This window comes from Martes martes (genome assembly GCF_963455335.1).
Source record: "Martes martes genome assembly, chromosome: 17".
Lineage (NCBI taxonomy): Eukaryota > Metazoa > Chordata > Mammalia > Carnivora > Mustelidae > Martes > Martes martes.
Genome location: NC_137905.1, coordinates 13,902,246 through 13,922,311, shown reverse-complemented (window position 1 = coordinate 13,922,311; position 20,066 = coordinate 13,902,246). Strand labels below are relative to the sequence as shown.

Here is a 20,066-nt window from a genome sequence, read left to right as displayed (position 1 = left end):
TGTTATTTGATCTTTTTTTAAAAATCTCCGCTGTTTTCACTTCCTAAACAGTTCTAAAATAGTATCCCTTCTCAATCCTGGTCTTTCTTTTTTTTTAAAGATTTTATTTATTTATTTGAGAGAGAATGAGTGAGAGAGAGCTTGAGAGAGGAGAAGGTTAGAGGGAGAAGCAGACTTCCCGAGGAGCTGGGAGCCGGATGCGGGACTCGATCCTGGAAGTCCGGGATCATGACCTGAGCCGAAAGCCCTCGCTCAACCAATTGAGCCACCCAGGCATCATCAATCCTGGTCTTTCTTAATGTGACTGGATCTTTACCCCTGAGGACAGGGGTATTTTTTTGCCTAACTATCTCTTTGGCATTGTGATGACATCTGTGGACCACTCTAAAACTAGTTATATTAAAATACAGTTAAATGGCTTAAAAAAAATAAATCTGGGATACATTAGTATATGTGTGCCTTTACCACTGTGGTGAAATGAAATGACAAAATCTAAAGGTGAGCCCTAATAACAACGATGACAATTTCAAATTAGGGATGAGAATAGCTTCTATTTTGAGATACCTGCATTAACTGTGATATATGAAAATATCTGTGATTTCTGTTGGTGACAAAGTCACAGGTACTGCTGATAGTAATGTGGTTTGTTGCCAATACGTAATTGAAGGAAATGCTAAATTTCGGTTAGAGATCAACGAAAACAACAGTCAACTTTCTCTGCCATTCAAGGTCTCCGAGGACCGCAGGTTAAGAAGCCCCCGCCCCCCCGGGGCCCAAAGCCTGGGGACAACCGAGCGGCGCGCTCCGGCGTCCTAGAGAGGAGCTCGTGAGTCTCGGGCGACGGTGCCCGGCGGTGACGCGCTTCCGGTCACGCTGCACACTGCGCCTTGTCTGAGGTGAGTGGTGGGCTCCGTCGCCGGGCGTCTCTGCTAGGGGCGCACCCTTCGCCCTTGGAGGAGGCTGCCTCCTGCGTCCCCGAAACCGTGGCGGATGCGGCGGAGGCTGGATGCTGCCGGCCAGTGCTGCCCTCCATTGGGTGGCTTCGCTCGCCCCAGCCCACAGCTGCCGCTTAGGGACGAGGAGCTGTGGACGGAAAGTAGGCGCGCTGTGTGTGCGACAACGCTGCGGAGCCCTGCCCCTTGGCACTGCCACTACCTACCGAGCCGCTGCCTGGCGGCTGCTGCTCCAAGTTCCCGGGATGCCGCTGGAAAGGAGCCAAGCGTGGGCCCCACCCTCCGGGAGCTCTCAGTTTAGTGGGAAAGTCACATAGTCATCAAACCTGATCGATTGACGCCACCTGCTTGCAACCCAGTAGCTGTGGCCTGTTGCTTTCCCGCTGAAGACCAACTCCTTAACGTGTGCACAGGTCCCTGCATGGCTCCATCTTCTACAGCTTGTACACCCTCGTTTTGCAGCACACTCTTCTTTGGCCGTGCTACAGCCTTCTTGGCTTTTCACCTCCAGAATATGCGTTTTTAACCGAGTTAATTCCTATCCTTAAGTCTTCCCATCTAGGATAGATTTCCCTGGCACTAATCACACTTGTGATCTTTGTTATTTATGAGAATCTTTGATTTGTATGTGTCCTTCCTTTAGTCTAGACAAAGCTCCATGACACAGGGTCACACCCGTTTTTCCTCTCTCCACTGTATCTCACACTTGGTCTGGAATGAATGAAGTATATGATAAATGTTTGTTGAGTGAAGAAAGCACAAATTAATGCAAATGTATAATCTCAAACTGGGAGAGGTGGTATACAGTAAAGAGAACACAGTATAAGTGGAAATTCTAACATGGGAAGCTAACCTGGTTTGTAGAGGACAATCTGAAGGATGATCTAGTATTATCTAGGTGAAGTAGGGTCAGGCTGCTGGAGAGTATTGTAGGCAGACCGTATCAGTTACAAAGGTCTTAAGGTTGGAGAAGAGTAGTTCATACAGAGGCAATAGCGGGTACAAAGGCCCCGAATTAGCACAGTAGAGGGAACTGAAGGAAGGTCAGAGTGGCCAAACAAAGAAGGGGGTGGCACAAGATGAGGCCAGCAGGAAATGACATGGTGGCTTTGGGGCAGAATGTGACTGCTTAGTAAGAATACGAAGTGTCGGGGAACCTGGGTGGCTCAGTTGTTAAGCATCTGCCTTTGGCTCAAGTCCTGATCCCAGGACCCTGGAAACTAGCCCTGCATCAGGTTCCCTGCTCAGCAGGAAGCCTGGTTCTCACTCTCCTGCTCCCCCTGCTGGTGGTTCTGCAGTGTCTCTCTCTGTCAAATGCACAAGTAAAATCTTACCAAAAAAATTACAAAGTGTCTGTAGGGGATGATATAGTTAAAGTAATAACCTAGTATTTTGGCATGGTGAGGTGGCCTTTCACGGTCCTTTGCTAATCAGTCACCACTGGGTCCTAGAATGGAGTGGTGAACAAAAAGAAGAGAAAGACTTACTCTGCGATTCTTTTCTCTCGATTTTCTTGGTGACTATTCCATATTAACCTCAGAATCACTGTATCAGGTTCTAAAAGAACCTTTTGGAATTATTACTGGAAGTGATCTAGTGTAGTTAGCTGAAAACGTGACCTTTGGAATCTGGTACATCTGGTTGGAATCCAGGTTCATCTATCACCTCGTGACCTTGGTAAAAATTTGGGAAAAAGAAAATTCAGAGCATTAAAGTGGAGACTGAATGAAGGAATATGAATTTTACATCCAATAACTTTTTTTTTCCTTTTTAGGTTTCTCTGTAAAAGTTTTGAGTTTTTAAAAATTTTTATTTATTTACTTGTTTGACAGAGCACAAGAGTGCAAGCAGGGGGAGGATCAGAGGGAGAGGGACAAGCAGACTCTGCACGGAGGGGTGGGAGGGTATTCAACGTGGGAGTGGATCCTATGATCCCTAGATCCTGACCTGAGCTGAAATCAAGAGTTGGATGCTTAACAGACTGAGCCACGCAGGCTCAATGTATTTTTTAAAAATAAAGGCCTGGGTTTCCTCTTCTTAGGTTTTGCTCTTTGGTCTTTGCTTGTTTTGCTCTTTGTGTACTCCTGTTCCCCCTGTACTTAACATCTTACCCAGGACAGGCAGAATGGCTTGACTGTGGTACAGGCTCCGGTGCCTGAGGGCAAGTTACTTACCCTCTCAAAAGCTGTTTCTTCCGAAGTCACACTTCATTGTATGGAGTGGAGTGAAGGAAGAAATACATGCCACTTCTCCAGTGGGCATTGGAGAAATGATGGCTGCTGCTGTTATTGGCCGCAGGTTTGTTGGTTTAAAGGAGAGCCTTTGACTGGGCCAAGCTCACTCATGGTTCTCTTTGCTTCTTCCCTCAGCCCCTGCCCTTCACTGAGAGGGAGCCAAGGTGATGGCAGCCATGCCCCTGAACGCCTGGCACCAGGTGAGCTGTGACTCCCTCAGGTTAGCCTTCAGAGATCTAATTTGAAAGAAATGCGGCAAGAGAGGGATAATTCTGGCAAGACTCTTAGAACCAAAGCAGCAGGAAGGCATCTTTTCTTTCTCTCCCGTAGGACTGGATGTTGGGGAGAAAGTTGATGGTGAGGGGCTAAGCAGCCAGAAGCCCGGCAAACACTGGCTGGAGGAATTGTCTGGGGAATCAGTGGTCTCCTGTTCTCTAGTTCTCTGCTGAACTGGAGAGCTCCCAGGTTCAGTAGGACCCCCATGGAGGGATCTCTGAGAATGAGGGACTCAGGTTGGTGGTATAAGTATCCAGTGTTTGATGGGAGTGATCGAGATCAGTGAGATTTCAAGGTTCTTGGGAAGTGGGGGCGGAGGGCAAGCAGGAAGAAGACAAGAAAAAGGGGCTCCTAGCCTTTGTTCTCTTAAAGAAAGAAGTTTGGCTTCATAACCAGGGAAAATATATCATCCTTAATGTCACTGCTGCTGGCTAAGGTGAGGCACCAGCAGGCTGTGATGGGGGAAATCTGCGCTAGGACAGGACACCTGAATTTAGGGATCCCATCAGGACTCTGTGGTCTTGAGCCAGTCAGTTGAACTCTGTATTCTGATGGACTTTCATCTGTAAAGTGAGCATTAAGTACCTTACATTTGTGGAACTGGGAAATTGATTTCTTGAGTTGTAGTTCACTTTTTAACTGCGGAGTTGCTAGGTGTTGATTATCATTTCCTCTTCTCGGGACTTATTTATCCAATAACTTAACATCCATGAACCATATCCCAAGTCCCAACCCTGGATTTCTGACATCTTGTAGGTCCCTCTCCCTCACTTTAATCGATACAGTATTTTCCTGATAGCTTCCCACCCTCTTCTGATCTTCTGTAAGTGCTGGTGAGTCACTGGTACCACCATATCACGCAGTCCTGACCACTCAGTTTCCAGATTGCTGAGAAGTTGTTGACTTATTCTCCTTTGATACCACTTCTAGAGAGGCACCAAGTCCCAACTCCTTCAGCCTGCTGTCTCTTTCACTTGTCCCATATTTTATATTGCCATCATTCAGGGTTTGTCATTCCTTTTCTGGGATTTTTGTTGGCAGATCATTCCAGCTAGTTGCTCTGTGTACAGTCTCATGCCTTCCTCTCACTACTTATCACCTGATGAAGCTCAGTGTCCTGAGCTTTGATTTTATCCTCTAGTCCAGGGTTCTCGAACTTTAGTGTGCTCCAGAATCATCTGGAGGGCTCATTAAAGCAGAAATTGCTTTCAGGTGGGGCCTACCAGTTTGCTTTCCAAAAGGTTTTCAGATTCTGCTCCTGCTCCTCCTCCTTCTTTCCCCTCCTCTCCCCCACCTCCCTACTCCTCTTCCTTCTCCTGGTCTTCCTCCTGCTGCTGCTTCTGCCCTGGGGAACCACACTTTAAGAACCACTGTTGTAGTTAGTGCTGACTCATTAAGTCATTGAGTTTAGTGGGTCATGTTGTCACTTTAAATAGATCATTGTATGTGCTGACTGAGGATGGATTCAGTGCAGGACAGCCTAGAACTGGAGCTGTTTAAGTGTCCCCAGCTGTTGAGCTAGGATACTGTTTGTATGATGGTGAAAAAGAGTCAGATTCTGGAAATATTTGGGCAATGAAACTGGCAGGATCTGATTACCAGCTGCATATGAGAAATGGGGAGTGACTGGAGTGAGTTAGTCTCGGGTAGATTTCAGGTTGTAGTGTAGGTGTCTGGGCTGAAATTGGTACTATTAACTGAGGGAAACAATATTGTCGCTCATTGTGCCGATTAGTTTATATGAGTTAGAAAAGCCAGTTTTGGTTGGAAGACAAATTCGGTGTAGTTGATGGGTCAGTCTTATTAGGTCACCAGGGAGTGCTGGAACTAGTGGAAGATGGGGATCTGCAGAATCAGTTGAGGCATTAGAAAGTTGGAGGATATTCATTGCATGTTCAGGTAACCAGGTTGATACTAAAGTCTAAGGAGTAGGTAGAGGGTCTAAACCAGATGCTAGCACTTTCTGGGTAGGTAGAGCTGGGGCCATCAGAGAAGGGAAAGGAGGGGCTGTTGAAAAATCTTGAAACTTGGTTGGTAGAAGCGACTGTAGATTGTCTTGGAGGTATAAAGAAAAGCAGCTAAAAGAGCTGTCCAGCAGAAATTTGATTCCAAAAGCAGATTATCCCAGGAAGACCCATCAGGAAGTCCATCAGAATAGACTGCTCCAGGCGGCACTAAGATCTCTGCTAGATGTTCGTGAATACAGGCAGTATAGCTCTTCAAACACAGATCAGGGTTGGATGAGACAGGCTCATCAGAGCAGACCATGATGCTCTTCTTGTTAAGGTGGGCTTGAGATTTGGGGCAGAATGAGCACTTGTGGGCACCTGGGTGACTCAGTTGGTTAAGCAACTGCCTTTGTCTCAGGTCATGATCCCAGAGTCCCGGGATTGAGTCCCGCATCGGGCTTCCAGCTCCAAAGGGAGTCTGCTTCTCCCTCTGAGCTTCTCCCCTCTCATGATCTCTCTCACTGTCTCTCTCTCAAATAAATAAATAAAATTTTAAAAAAGAATGAACATTTGTCGGGTACAGAGGGATTACCTGGGCACTGAGCACTGAGGCAGTGAAGGGGGAGCAGGTGGGTCCTGACATGCTACCTGTGAGTGGGAGTCTAGATTGAGTGAGTGGGAGTCTAGATCGATTGAAGCTAATGTCCATTCGTAGATGTAACAACAAAATATTAGAAGTATTTATAAAATCAAAGAATTTACTTTGGGAAGTTTAATTAATGGGAGATTATCCAAGGTTTTTGAATGTTACCATGTTACAAAATATTATATTTCATGTCCTAATGGACTCTCTTCTGTTAATGAAAGAAGTTTTGGATTTTTGGTTGTAGAAATAGTGATTTAATGGTCCAATATCCAGTTTCTTCACATTTTCTCATTAGCTGTCCCTATTAGGACCCCTCTCTCATAGTGTCCCCTATGCCCTGTACTCTGTCCCTGAGTCAGAAAATTGGCTCTGGGGCAGCAGGAACCTCTTGTTTTAGGAGTTGGTGACCTTTAAGGATGTGGCTGTCTACTTCACCCGGACAGAATGGGCTGGTCTTTCTCCCACAGAGAAGGCCCTGTACAGAAGCGTGATGCTGGAGAATTATGGGAACTTGACATCCCTGGGTAAGGCTGCTTTCCTTCTGGGGCTCAGGGCTGTGCTTTCCTGTTTCCTTCCTTGTTCTCTCCTAATAGGCTGGGTATGCAGTGTGGAGAGGGAGTGGTTGTCGCTGGTATCCTCCACTCTGCCTCAGGGCTGAAACCAAATGACCCACTTCAAAGGTTCCTGGGTAGGGAGAGATCTTGGGTCAGTTTGGTCGCAATTTATGGAATTGCTCTCCCCTGGTAAGAGTACATCCCATCTTCTAAGGGGCTCTGCACAGTAAGGAGTACATAGTTTCCCTTGCCAGAGCTAATTTCTTAGCTTGTCTAGGGAAGGGTGTGACCCCTTCCCTGTGTCTGTAGGATCTCACTAACTTATCTATTCTTTAAGTAGGAAAGGATGACAGATGCTTGGTTTCTTGATCAAATCTTAGCTTTCTCCAGTCCTGAGCCCTCTTCTGTGGCTCTTATCTTACTGAGGCCCTTGGGGTTTTCCTTCTTTTGACACATTGGACACACAGCTGAAAGGTGCCGTTTTCTCCCCCTTTTCAGGATACCCAGTTCCCAAACCTGCCCTGATCTCACTTTTGGAGGGAGAGAATTTGCCTTGGGGCTTGGAGGCACAGGAGAACCCATCTGCAGAGGGGACCAAAGACATCTGTAAAGGTAAGGAGGAAGGTTTAGAACTGGCAACTATGGAGCTTTATAGAGCACTATATTTTCAAATGAACCATGCTGGGAAGAATTTAAATAAATGGTTGATTTCTCTTATAAGTAAAATACAAAACCTTTCCCATTAATTTTAACTCTTAACAAGATAACAGGTTCCCCTTAGGGTTCATGTAGTTTTTGAATCCATTACTCCTTTCTGAGTTTCAGCATTTCCTATCTAAGTGGTTCCCCCTTCTTTGGACAAGATGGATTTGTTCACAGATGGTTTTCAGCGCTTGCCGTGTGCCAAGCTTTGTTTAAAAAGCTCTGGAGGGGGGCGCCTGGGTGGCTCAGTGGGTTAAAGCCTCTGCCTTCGGCTCAGGTCATGATCCCAGGGTCCTGGGATCGAGCCCCGCATCGGGCTCTCTGCTCAGCGGGGAGCCTGCTTCCTCCTCCCCACTCTCTGCCTGCCTCTCTGCCTACTTGTGATCTCTGTCTGTCAAATAAATAAATTAAAAAAAAAAAATCTTAAAAAAAAAAATAAAAAATAAAAAGCTCTGGAGGATACATGCTATGGGGATAGATGTAAAGAGCTTTTAAAAAGTGTGTTAAAAGCTGTTGTTTGTATATAGGTAGTAGGCCATGGGAGCACAGCAGAAGGAGAAGTTGGAGAAATTACCATTTAGAAGCTCAAGTAAGCTGCTTCAGTGGCAGGTTTTATGTTCCAAATTTGACTTAAAACAGTGGATCCCATGTGGAAAAAAAGAAGATAGATTATCTGGCCTAAGAAAAGGAGTAGAGGATCCAGTAAATTGTTCGGAAGAATTTTGCAGTTTAATATTCAGGGACAGTCACCTGGAGAGCATATTTTATTTTTATTTATTTTTTTTTTAATTTTTTTTTAGATTTTATTTATTAGAGAGAGAGAGAGAGAGAGAACACAGGCAGACAGAGTGGCAGGCAGAGGCAGAGGGCGAAGCAGGCTCCCTGCCGAGCAAGGGGCCCGATGTGGGACTCGATCCCAGGACGCTGGGATCATGACCTGAGCTGAAGGCAGCCGCTCAACCAACTGAGCCACCCAGGGGTCCCTGGAGAGCGTATTTTAAAATGGGTATTTCTGGAGCACTTATAAGTATTTGTTTTTTCTGGTAAGCAGTAGAAAAGCATAAAGCTTAGGACTCAAAGCCTAAGTAAGCTTTCTAGAATCTGAGGTTGACCTAGTCTACAGTATACCCTGACCCCCTTTACTCAGCCAGTGGTGTGGATGAAGGTAGCTGCTGTGTCTTACCCACTCAGCCTTGTATGGAAAATCTAGAATGCATGGTGTGTGGTGGATCTGAGGGCTCTATCCTTTTTTTTTTTTTTTTTTTAAGATTTTATTTATTTATTTGACAGAGATCACAAGTAGAGGGGGGGGGAAGCAGGCTTCCCGCTGAGCAGAGAACCTGATGTGGGGCTTGAACCGGACCCTGAGATCATGACCTGATCTGAAGGCAGAGGCTTAATCCACTGAGCCACTCAGGCACCCCCTGAGGGCTCTATCCTAACAAACTTGGGGCATGGGAGTAGGAAATGACAGAGCAGGTAAAAGCAAACAGGGAGCAGGAGCAGTGACCCCTGCCACTGTGGCTTTGCCTCTAGTGACATAGGCTCATATTTGGTTGTATTTGTGAAATATTAACATAGTATGTGCTTTGGATTGGCCTGAAGGAAACTGAAGGCACTGAATCTCGTTAAACTATTACTATATGCCAGCTGTTAACTTTTGAGTTAGCGAGTTGGGTAGGGGATAGTGGCAGTGCAACCATGGAAGAGGAAAGCGCATGTGGAGCTAACATTGATCACATTTTATCAACACTTGGCCTTCAAAGAGGAGAGTTGAGTCAGATAACACTGAGAAGTCATGACATAAAAGAAACTTTAAATTCATGTGAATTCAGGGGCGCCTGGGTGGCTCAGTGGGTTAAGCCTCTGCCTTTAGCTCAGGTCATGATTCCAGAGTCCTAGGATCAAGTCCCACGTCTGGCTCCCTGCTCAGTGGGGAGTCTGCCACGCCCTCTGCCTGTGCTCTCTAGCTCTGTCAAATAAATACATAAAATCTTGAAAAAAAAAAAAAGGGACGTCTGAGTGGCTCAGTGGGTTGAGCTGCTGCCTTCGGTGCAGGTCATGATCCTAGGCTCCTAGGATCAAGTCCCGCATCGGACTCTGTGCTCAGCAGGGAGCCTGCTTCCTTCTCTCTCTCTCTCTGCCTACTTGTGATTTCTCTCTCTGTCAAATAAATAAATGAAATCTTAAAAAAAAAATTCATGTGAATTCAGATCTGAGCACAGAGTCTGAGGTTCCTTTAGAGTATGTGTAAATGGATGGCCAGTGCAGAAGGCAGTAGTAGAGTCTGAGATAAATGTCAGGTCTACAGGAGTAGATGCAAGTGTACTCTACTGGAGTTTTCATTGAAATGACACCCAGAGGGCAAAAAAGAGCTGAATCTTAAATACTAAGGGATATTTAAATTTTACTGAGACAGGGAAGAGAAAGTAGGCAGAGGAATGTCCCTTAGAGGGAATGTAGAACTGAAGCCAAGAGTAGGAGTTTCAGGGTAGGTACTTTGTAGAGGAGTAAATGGGAGATGAGGAAATTGAGGCAGCACTTTAGATAAGTTTTTGGTAAGTTTAGAAATGAAGTATAACCATACCAACTCTTTTTTTATTATGAGCTTAAGTTGGTATCACATTTTATATCAAAACCTTGTATACTTTTTAGGTACTTTGAGGCTGGAGTATCAAGAGACAAAATTTACCTTGGCATTGCAATATATGTGAATTCTGTTCTGGATTAGGCTAGTATATTTCTTTCTTTTTTCTTCTTTTTTTTTCAAGATTTTTCTTAATCTTTTTTTTTTTTTTAAAGATTTTATTTCTTTATTTGTCAGAGAGAGAGATAGCACGCACAAGCAGGCAGAGTGGCAGGCAGAGGCGGAGAGAGAAGCAGACTCCCTGCTGAGCAAGGACCCCAGTGCGGGACTCAATCCCAAGAGCCTAGGATCATGACCTGCACTGAAGGCAGCAGCTCAACCCACGGAGCCACTCAGACGTCCCTTTTTTTTTTTTTTTTTTCAAGATTTTATGTATTTATTTGACAGAGCTAGAGAGCACAGGCAGGGGAGTGGCAGACTCCCCACTGAGCAGAGAGCCTGACGTGGGACTTGATCCTAGGACTCTGGAATCATGACCTGAGCTAAAGGCAGATATTTAACTGGGCCAGCCAGTTACCCAGTGCATTTCATTTTAAAAAGTGATAGTTACATACTATGTCAATTTTGCAACTAATGGGTAGGCAGTTTGAAAAACACTACTGTAAGAAAAAGTTGGATGTGAAGTGGTGATCATTAAGCCCAAGTGGATTTGAGGGTCTGTAGAAGGAAACGGTTGGTAATGAAGAGGAGGGATGATACAGCTGGTAGAGCAGTGAAGCAGGGGAAGGGAGGAGATGGCATGAGGGGTGACTGGGAAGCATAAGATGTGAGAGCGCAGCAGATGGCTTGGAATGAGTGGGTGTAGAAATGGAAGGGAAAGACATTGAGGGCACTGCATCGGGGCAGCTTTGTTCTTTCAGCAGGAAGGTGTCGGTAATGGCTAGGAAGGTGGTGGCTTGGAAGAACTGCTGTGGGGATCCTGATCTAGATGATGGCAGATTATGGGGCAGCAGGAAAATAAACAGTATTTTGGTTGTTGATTACCCAAGTCCTGGTTTTATCAGTGAGCACCCTAGTAGCAAGAAGGAGGCAGGGTGTGAAGAGCAGACCGCCAGGTCTCAGTTATGATCGCTTTCTTCCATACTGCTCATTACCCTGTTCACTTCAGTCTCCAATGTCTCCTCTCCCACTGCCTTTCTCCAAGGACTCTTCTAGTTTAACTCACACTTGAAGGATGAACTTGATTAATGAGCAGAAGAGTCCCAGGTAACCCAGATTAATGTTAAAACAAAATTAGTCCAACATTTTATATAAAACAGATTGACTTGGGGACACCTGGGTGGCTCGTTTGGTTGAGCATCTGCCTTTGGCTTGGGTCATGATCTCATGGTCCTGGGACTGAGCCTGGCATTGGGCTAGTTGCTCAGCAGGGAGCCTGTTTCTCCCCCTGCCTGCTGTTCCCCCTGCTTGTGCACTCTCGCTTGATCTCTGACAAATAACTAAAATCTTAAAAAAAAAAAAAAAATTAGATTGACTTTAACTGAGGTAAAATGGCATCCAGTCTTGGAATACGAATACCATTTTACAGGTGGCTGTTTGTCTTTCTCTAAAATGAGAAGAACTGCTCTGCAGTCTTGCTGTATCTAAGTAAACTGTATTCTTCCTTTCCAAATAAAGTTTCTGCATGTTTGAGATTCAGACTTTTGTGAGAGTCTGATAACAAGACAGGAATTTCCAGCAATTTTAGGGAGTTCATTGTCCTCTATGAACCTGCAGTGAACAACTTTGGGGGGATGTCCTGCAGCTGAGAACCTCTGAGTGGGATTTTCTTCTCTGTCTGCCTTGTCACAGCCTAGTGCCTTTAATGCTTAGTGTCTCCAGGCTTTTGGGCCAATTGAGTGTATGAATTTTTTAAAAGAATCTTTTTCTTCATCACCTTTGTATTGTGACTCTGTTCTGTTATACATTCTGACTCTGAGTCTCGCCAGCCCCAGTGTCGCCACTTGCTCTTAGGGCCTGTGCCTTTGCTATTTTGCAGGCCTATGAATATGGTAAGGTGGAAAGATAATAGAATATACCAGAGAGAAGTTATTCAAAAAGTTTGGAGTCTGGAAAACTTTAGGAAGCAACCTGGTGTGTGCTGTGTATACCAATACCCTATCTCTCCTCAACTGTTCTCTGTGTGATATTTGGCACTTTGATTTTAGTAGCCTGGTCTTGCTAGCAGTCCAGTGTGGGGGTTGGAATAATAATCTCTAAAGGCTCTGTAATTTCCAATACTGTTTTGTTTCTAGCATAATTCTCAGGTGGCATTTGTGTTTTCTGTTATATTAGATACTGAGACCAGCATCGGCAATGAGTCCACATCAACACAGGGAATTTCTGAAGAAAGAGATGTGATATTGTCACATGGGTTGCAGAAGAGTGCTGTTCAGGGAGCCAACTTTCTAGAAGCCTGTGAACTGGGAGAGCACCAGAAAATCCCCACAGTGAAAAATATTAAAGGAAAGGTTCTGAGAATGCACTGTGCAAGGAAACCCTTCAGATGTGAGGAGTGTGGGAAATGCTTCAGTTATTTTTCGTATTATGTTAGACACCAGAGAATCCACACTGGGGAGAAACCCTTTGAGTGTAATGAGTGTGGAAAAGCCTTTAATGGCAATTCTTCATTAATTCGGCACCAGAGAATCCACACTGGAGAGAAACCCTATCAGTGTGAAGAGTGTGGGCGAGCCTTTAATGATAATGCCAATCTGATCAGGCATCAGAGAATCCACAGTGGGGACAGGCCCTATCTCTGTGGAGAGTGTGGAAATAGTTTTACCAGCAGTTCTGAGTTTGTTATACATCAAAGAATCCACACTGGGGAGAGACCTTATGAGTGTAATGAGTGTGGAAAAGCTTTTATTGGTAATTCACCACTACTTCGACATCAGAAAATCCACACTGGAGAGAAACCCTATGAATGTAATGAGTGTGGCAAAAGCTTTGGAAGGACGTCCCATCTTAGCCAACATCAACGTATTCACACAGGAGAAAAGCCTTATTCTTGTAAAATATGTGGGCAGGCCTTCAATTTTCATACAAAACTAACTCGGCACCAGAGAGTCCACAGTGAAGAGAAACCCTTTGACTGTGTAGATTGTGGAAAAGCCTTTAGTGCTCAGGAACAATTAAAAAGGCACCTGAGGATCCATATTCAGGAGTCTTCCTATTTATGTGATGCATGTGGAAAAGTCTTCACTGGCAAAAGAAATCTTCTTCAGCATCAAAGAAGCCATACTGCAGAGAAAACCTATGAGTGTGTCAAGTACGGAAAAACCTTTAGGACTTCTTCCAAGCTAGGTCATCATGAGCATGTCCACCCTGGAGAGAAACCTGTCCTGGACATTTGTCATTTTGGCCTCCCAGAGTTTTTCACCCCCTTTGCCTGGTAGTAGATTACTGAATTTGCCTGTGGCTTTCATCTTCCACGCAGGAGCAGGATGTGTGACACAGGCCTGGCTCAGCTGCACATTCCTTACCCTCAGCCATGGCTGGTGGGTCAGATGTCAGTAGTTCGCCCAGCGTGGGCCAGCCGCAGCTGCAGGACTCGGCAGGAGTCACGAGGAAGAAATACTCTTCTTTTCCCCGCTTAGTCTGAAAGCTGAGAGGAGCTGTTAGGTTCTTGCGGAGGCTGAGGAGAACGTCCGCGCGGCAAAAGAGAAATCAGAGTTGAAGAGCAGCCCCCCTCGAAGCTCCTGTTTGAACAGCTGCGTGAAACTACATCTGAAGCCAGAAATACAGCTTGGTTTTTGAGTTCCAGTACAATTTAATTTTGTTTTATACAATTTAACCAATACAATTTAACCAATACAATTTAACTTTGTTTTTGTTTTGTTGTCTTTTTGTTCAAGCAAGGTTAGGGTAGGTTTTCGTCCCTTGCGAAAGAGCCACTGTGACAAAAATCTTCAGGAATAACAAACCTGGTGGAGAAACGTTTTTATGTGTATAATGTGTGGGAAAGTGTTTAGCTGTCGTTCCTGCAGTCCCTGTGATTGTGACAAGAATTGTGACAAGAATGAAAAACCCCTTGTAAGGCAGGGGCCTGGGCTACATCAGGTACCAGCTATTTAAGCTCCGTTTCAGTGTTACTGCAAAACTGTGTCTGCGTCAAGGAGTCCATTCTCAAGATTTAAGTCCTGACTTCGAAACAATAGCTACTGCTCTTAAGGCTTTCATTTTGTTTACCCAGTTTTTATGTGGAATGGATGCTTTTCTAGGGACTAAAGTGGGAAATGCCAAGCTGTTGTAGCATTTACAGCATGCCATTTACCAGTTTGTCTAGAATAGCACGCCCGCCGTGCCCTTTGATTTGGTCGGTGGGCCAAGGAAATGCTCTAGATCTCTCATAAGAAGGAGTGCTGATGTATCTCAGTAGGAAGACAAAGAGCTGGCCCTTTTACTTAGGGGATGATTGTGGTCACACTCCAGACTTACCTGCTCCCTAAAGTCTGGCACCTGGTGGCTTCACTGCCCCTTCCTTATTTGCCAGCTGTTGAACGAGCAGTTGTGTCACATGCTTGGACTGACCAATGAGTGATAGGCTGGGGGAATCACTTAACTTAAAATTTGAAGTATAATATACACACAGGAGGGGTGCCTGGGTGGCTCAGTGCGTTAAGCCTCTGCCTTCGGCTCAGGTCATGGATCCCAGGGTCCTGGGATCCGATTGGTGGTTCTTTTGCTGTTGAGTTTTTTTTTTTTTTAAGATTTTATTGACTTACTTGCCAGAGATCACAAGTAGGCAGAGAGGCAGGCACAGAGAGGAAGGGAAGCAGGCTCCCTACTGAGCAGAGAGCCCGATGGGGGGCTCGATTCCAGGACCCTGAGATCATGACCTGAGCCGAAGGCAGAGGCTTAACCCACTGAGTTATCTAGGCGCCCCTGCTGTTGAGTTTTGAGAATTCTTTATATATTCCAGAAGTACAGCAAGAAGTATGGGCTAGCACTTGTTGGATATGTGGCTTGCACATATTTTCTCCTACTCCGTAGCTAGTCTTTTCATCCTTTTAACAGGATCTTTTGTAGAGAACATTTTTAAAATTTTGATGAAGTCTAGTATATCCATTTTTCCTCTTATGACTAATGCATCTTGCTTTAGGTCTAAGAACTGTTTGCCTAGCCCTAAGTCCTAAGGATTTTCTCTTTCATTTGTTTCTAAACATTTTACATTTACATATTTATAGTTTATATAATTTCATTTTACATTTATGGCTGTGATCATTTTGGGTTTATAAGTTGTGATACCTAGGTTGAGCTTCATTTTTTTCCCTATGAATGTCCAGTTGCTCCACCAGCATTTTTTTGAAAGAGCCATGAATTGTTTGCGTACTTTTGTAAAAGAAATAAGCGTATTTATATGGGTCTATTTCTAGGTTCTTCATTCTGTTCCATTGATCTATGTATATACTCCTCTGCCAATAATATACAGTCTTGATTGTTTTAACTACATAATAAGACTTGAAATTGGGTAGACCTAGTACTTTCATGTCATTCTCCTTTTTCAAACTGGTTTACTTACTCTAGATTCTTTGCCTTTTCATATAAATTTTAAATCAGTCTTATCTATATCTTCAAAAAATCTGCTGGAATTTTAGTATGAATTGCATTAAACCTGTATATCAATTTGGGGAACACATGACATCTTTCTTATGCTGAATCTTCCAATTCATGAACCTGGTATTTATTCCCAATAGTTTAGATCTGATTTGATTTCTTTCATCAGCATTTTGTGGCTTTCACCATGCACATCCTTTACATGTTTTGTTAGTGTTCATTTATTTTTAATTTTCTTTTCTTTGTGTGTTTCTTTCCTGGGTAGTTTTTAGTGCTATGACTTCAAGTTCACTACTTTTTTAAAGTTTTTTTTTTCAACATCTACTCTTAATTCTTTCCAGTGTATTTTTTATTGTACATTACAGCTTTCATCTCTGGAAGTTTGATTTAGGTCATTTCTATATTTTCCATGTCTCTACTTAATTTTTGATTCTGTGGGATGCAGTTATAATAACTTTTAAATGCCATTGTCTCCAAATTCTGTAGTGACTATTTCATTAGTTTGCTAGGATTCATATTTAATTTAATTTCTTAGGTTATGAGTTCCTAGTTCAAGTAGTTAGTATTAATTTTAAACTATGAACTCAGTAATACAGGCTGTGATTACAATTTCTTAGGTGACATCCCCACTATCACTCCAAAACTGAGGCAAGGACTATAACCTCTTTTGTTATCTCTCTTTGTTAGTGGGAAGTTTTGTGTTTTGTTTTGTTTTTTTCTAGTTCATCCTTTCATGGGTCCAGACATTTGGGTGGGGTCGGTGTGTGTGTGAGAAGCCCCAGTTCCTACTCCTTGTTTCATGTGGCCTCCTGAATATTATAATACAGCCTCTGCAGATATCAAGATCTTTAAATCTCCACTATTAGCAGTCATGTCGGCCAAATCAGCCAGGGCAGCTAACCTATGGTTTAGTTTCTTGTTCAGTTTTGGTACCTGGGTATATTTTCCTGTGAGCTATGTATAAAATGATGTTATGAATTATATCTTTTTTTTATAAATTATATCTTATTCTAAATTTCTAGATACTAGTTTATATCATTCACTATATTGCCTTAAAGGGAATCCTACCTAGTGATAGTTTTTGTCTCAAAATCATTGCTATATTAATATAGTTAATGCCATCATTCCTTTAGCTTAACACTTGTCTAGTATATCCACTATTTAACATTCAATTCTTTTGCATTTTTATGTTTTAGTAGTACCTTATAAATATGTAACATTTGTTCCCTAGGTGAACCTTAGAATCATTTCGCAAGTTCCAAAACAAATCCCATTTTGATTTTACTTGGGTAGGGCAATTCCTCCCACTTTATTCTTTTTTTTCCCAAAATTATTTGAAATTGGACTTATAGATTAAATCAAGGTGAATGCCATTTCTTTGAAAAATTACTTGTACCTTTCCATATACAAATTTTTATTGTTGTTGGTGGTGGTTATGGTTTAGCCCCTGAATATTTACGTTTTTCTTCATCTATGTCTTAAACATTTATTATTAAATTTATTCTTAATTTTTTGTTTGCTTTGTTGCTTTTGTGAATATGACCTCTCCCTGCCCTATTTCTACACATAATAGATTGAGTGATTTGTTAATTTCATTCACAATATCAATAAGTAAAGGAAATTTTTATAATGAGACATTCTTGAATTCTTGGAATGAACCCCAAACAGACTTTTGTTGTTTTCGCATAATTTTCAAGATAAGTAGGCAGAACATCCTTTACTATGTTATCTTAAAACTGGAAACACCAGAAACAGATACTTTAACTGGGGGAAGATCTGTCGTTTCCTCCTGGTGGGCAGGGAGGAAGGGTTTTGGGGAGGCTCTGGGACTGTAAGGACAGAGGGTGCTTAGAGCTGAGCAGGAGGATTCTTGGCTGCAGGCCCAGCATAGAGATGGACTTACAGAACAGTAAAATATGAGAACCAGCCTAAATTTTTAAGTGTGTTTTGATTTTAAGTATGTGCATATCATATTTCCATCATTCCTCATTCCTAGAGGTATTCTATAAGGCTATGGTGCTGGGTACTGATTTGAAGAACCCAAATCTGTGTGGTTAATTAAGCATGATGAAAGCTTATTTCTCACTCATATATCATCTGAAGGTAAGTAGTCCGGGACTGGTACAGCAGCCTGGTGGTATCTCCTAGCAGCTCTGTCATCCCCAGGGACAGCATCCTCATTCACATGGTTTACACCCTTGTCAGACGCTTACCCCCTTATCAGTGTTCCATCTAACTGGAAGGGATATTGGGCCAGGAATGGCACATTCCTTTTCTTTAAGGGCGTAGCATCACCTTTTCTTATAGCCTATTTGCCAGAAGTTGGTCACCTAGTCGCACTTTAAAGAGGGCCATATGGGGTGCCTGGGTGGCTCAGTGGGTTAAGCCTCTGCCTTCAGCTCAGATCATGATCTCAGGGTCCTGGGATCGAGTTCTGCATCGGGCTGTCTGCCTGCCTTCCCGCCTACTTGTGATTTCTCTCTCTGTGTGTTAAATAAATAAAAATCTTTAAAAAAAAAAAAAAGAGGGCCATATGTGTCAGCAGACATGAAAACAACATTAGGGGTGCCTGCATGGTTCAGTTGGTTAAACGTCTGCCTTTGGCTCAGGTCATGGTCCCAGGGTCCTGGGATTGAGCCCTGAGTCGGGCTCCTTGCTCAGAGGGAGCCTGCTTCTCCCTCTCCTGCTTCTCTCCCTCAAATAAATAAAATCTTAAAAAGAAAATTTAAAGAGGGCCAGAAAGTGTTATTTTTTCTGGACTGTCTTTGGCTTACTAGAGATTCTGTTAATATATAAAGGAAGAACAGAGATTAACAGACAAGTGGTCTCTGCTTCTGCAGGACTTTTGTAACTTGGCATGTGCCTGTGCTAGTACTCTCAAGAGCAGGAGCTTCAGGTTATTTAGGAGGCCTTCTTATCTGTAAACTTACTGGCTGGTTTATGATCCAACATTTGGGCCCAGCATTTCTATGACACTGTGATCTCCTAATTCCTTCCTATTTCTTTAGACAAGCCCTCAGTCCTCGATAAAGTTCTGCTAAACGGAAAAACAAACAAACACCAAAAACCTTATTTGCAAGAGCAATGTAATCCCCAGTTATCACTCTGCCAAATCTTGGGACCGTTTTCCAATCTGAACAAGAGAGGCTGTGTAAAATGCTCGTTTTAGGAAGTAGCGATGATCAGGGACAAGGCAAAACAGAGAAGGGCTCCTGACAGTGTTCAGTGTCATGATTCTAGGCATAAGATACATCCTACCTCCAGGGGCCCAGAAATAAAGAAGGGTCCTACTCTGGAGTTGGGGTTGGAGCCTTTGGATAATGTCAACAGGAGGTATTTGTTACATGCCTCCTTTGTGCCAGTACTTGTGCTTTAGCTGAGGATAACGATGCTAAACAAGATAGATACAGTCCCTGCTTCCTGGAGTGAGCAAAGACAGTTAAACAGAAATACAGAATGCTATGATGGCATGTAACTTGGGGCCTGCCTTATTCTGGATGGTCAGAAAAAACTCGCTTACCAGGGGAAATGGGACTTGAGCCTAGATTTCAAGTAACAATCAAGGTGGAGGGTGGGAATGGGAAGGGCATTCTAGGTTTAGAGAACAGTATTCAGCAAGTGGGGCTGAAGTTGAGAGAGGAGGAGGAATGAGAGAGCTAGGAGGCTGGGAGAGAGAAGTCGGACTGACTGCCAACCACATTCCAATGCTGTAGCATCTCAGGGATCAGAGCTAGAAGAAAGGCCTGCACTATTAAGGTTGGGAGGGAACCTAAGGATGGTCTAATCCTGTGGCTTTTAGTGCCATTCCCCTTCCCCCTTGACTCATTTTGAAATTTTATGGGAGTATTTTTGTTGCAATGTTTGGTGGTATTAGATGGGAACCAGGAGTGCCACGAATCCTGAAAGGCAAAGGAGGGTTCCACCTATTTGGAAAAGTTTTCACAGACTTTCTGGTCTTTCTGGACGTTCATGTAAGGAAAAACTGTTTATAAATGACCAGAATCTAGAACCTGTTTTTCAGCTAAATGATTTTTATACAGTTTTAACATATGTTGATTTTCCAGGAATATAACTACTGTATAATCAAAAGAAGATTGTACTGTTTTACTTAAACCTTACCAAGAAGTGTTCACCATTTTGGATCACGGTTTGCAATTTTTTGAAACATCAGTAAAAGACAGCACTGTGGCTGTGGCGTTCAGGCACATTCAACATGAAAAGGCAACTATCTGACCTTTGGGACTATAGCAGTCATGATCAGACATTTACATATTGAAATGTGTATTTTTACAAATCATTTTCCTTTTATACCTCCTCTATGAAAGCATGGTATTATGGTTGGTTATTTTTTTCTTATAGTTTCAAGTATTTATTTAAATTATAGTTAATTAACGTATTGTGTAGTACTAGTTTCAGGAGTAGAATTTAGTGATTCATCACTTATATGCTCATCACAAGTGCCCTCCTTTATACTCCTATCCATCCAGCCCACCCCGCCAACCTCCCTTCCGGAACCCTCAACTTATTTTCTATCCTTAAGAGTTTGCTTTATGGTTTGCCTCTTTAT

The 20,066-nt window shown here is 43.3% G+C and overlaps 1 protein-coding gene across 1 annotated transcript; it reads left to right on the top strand.

Annotated features, from left to right (window-relative positions):
- The first annotated feature begins 729 nt into the window (after positions 1–729).
- On the top strand, positions 730–13,762 carry ZNF19 (zinc finger protein 19). Its single transcript, XM_080829078.1, has 5 exons — positions 730–896; positions 3,323–3,387; positions 6,456–6,582; positions 7,111–7,224; positions 12,236–13,762. Exons 2-5 carry the CDS (start codon positions 3,355–3,357, stop codon positions 13,336–13,338), a joined length of 1,377 nt encoding a protein of 458 aa, XP_080685204.1. The 5' UTR covers positions 730–896; positions 3,323–3,354; the 3' UTR covers positions 13,339–13,762.
- Positions 13,763–20,066: the final 6,304 nt, after the last annotated feature.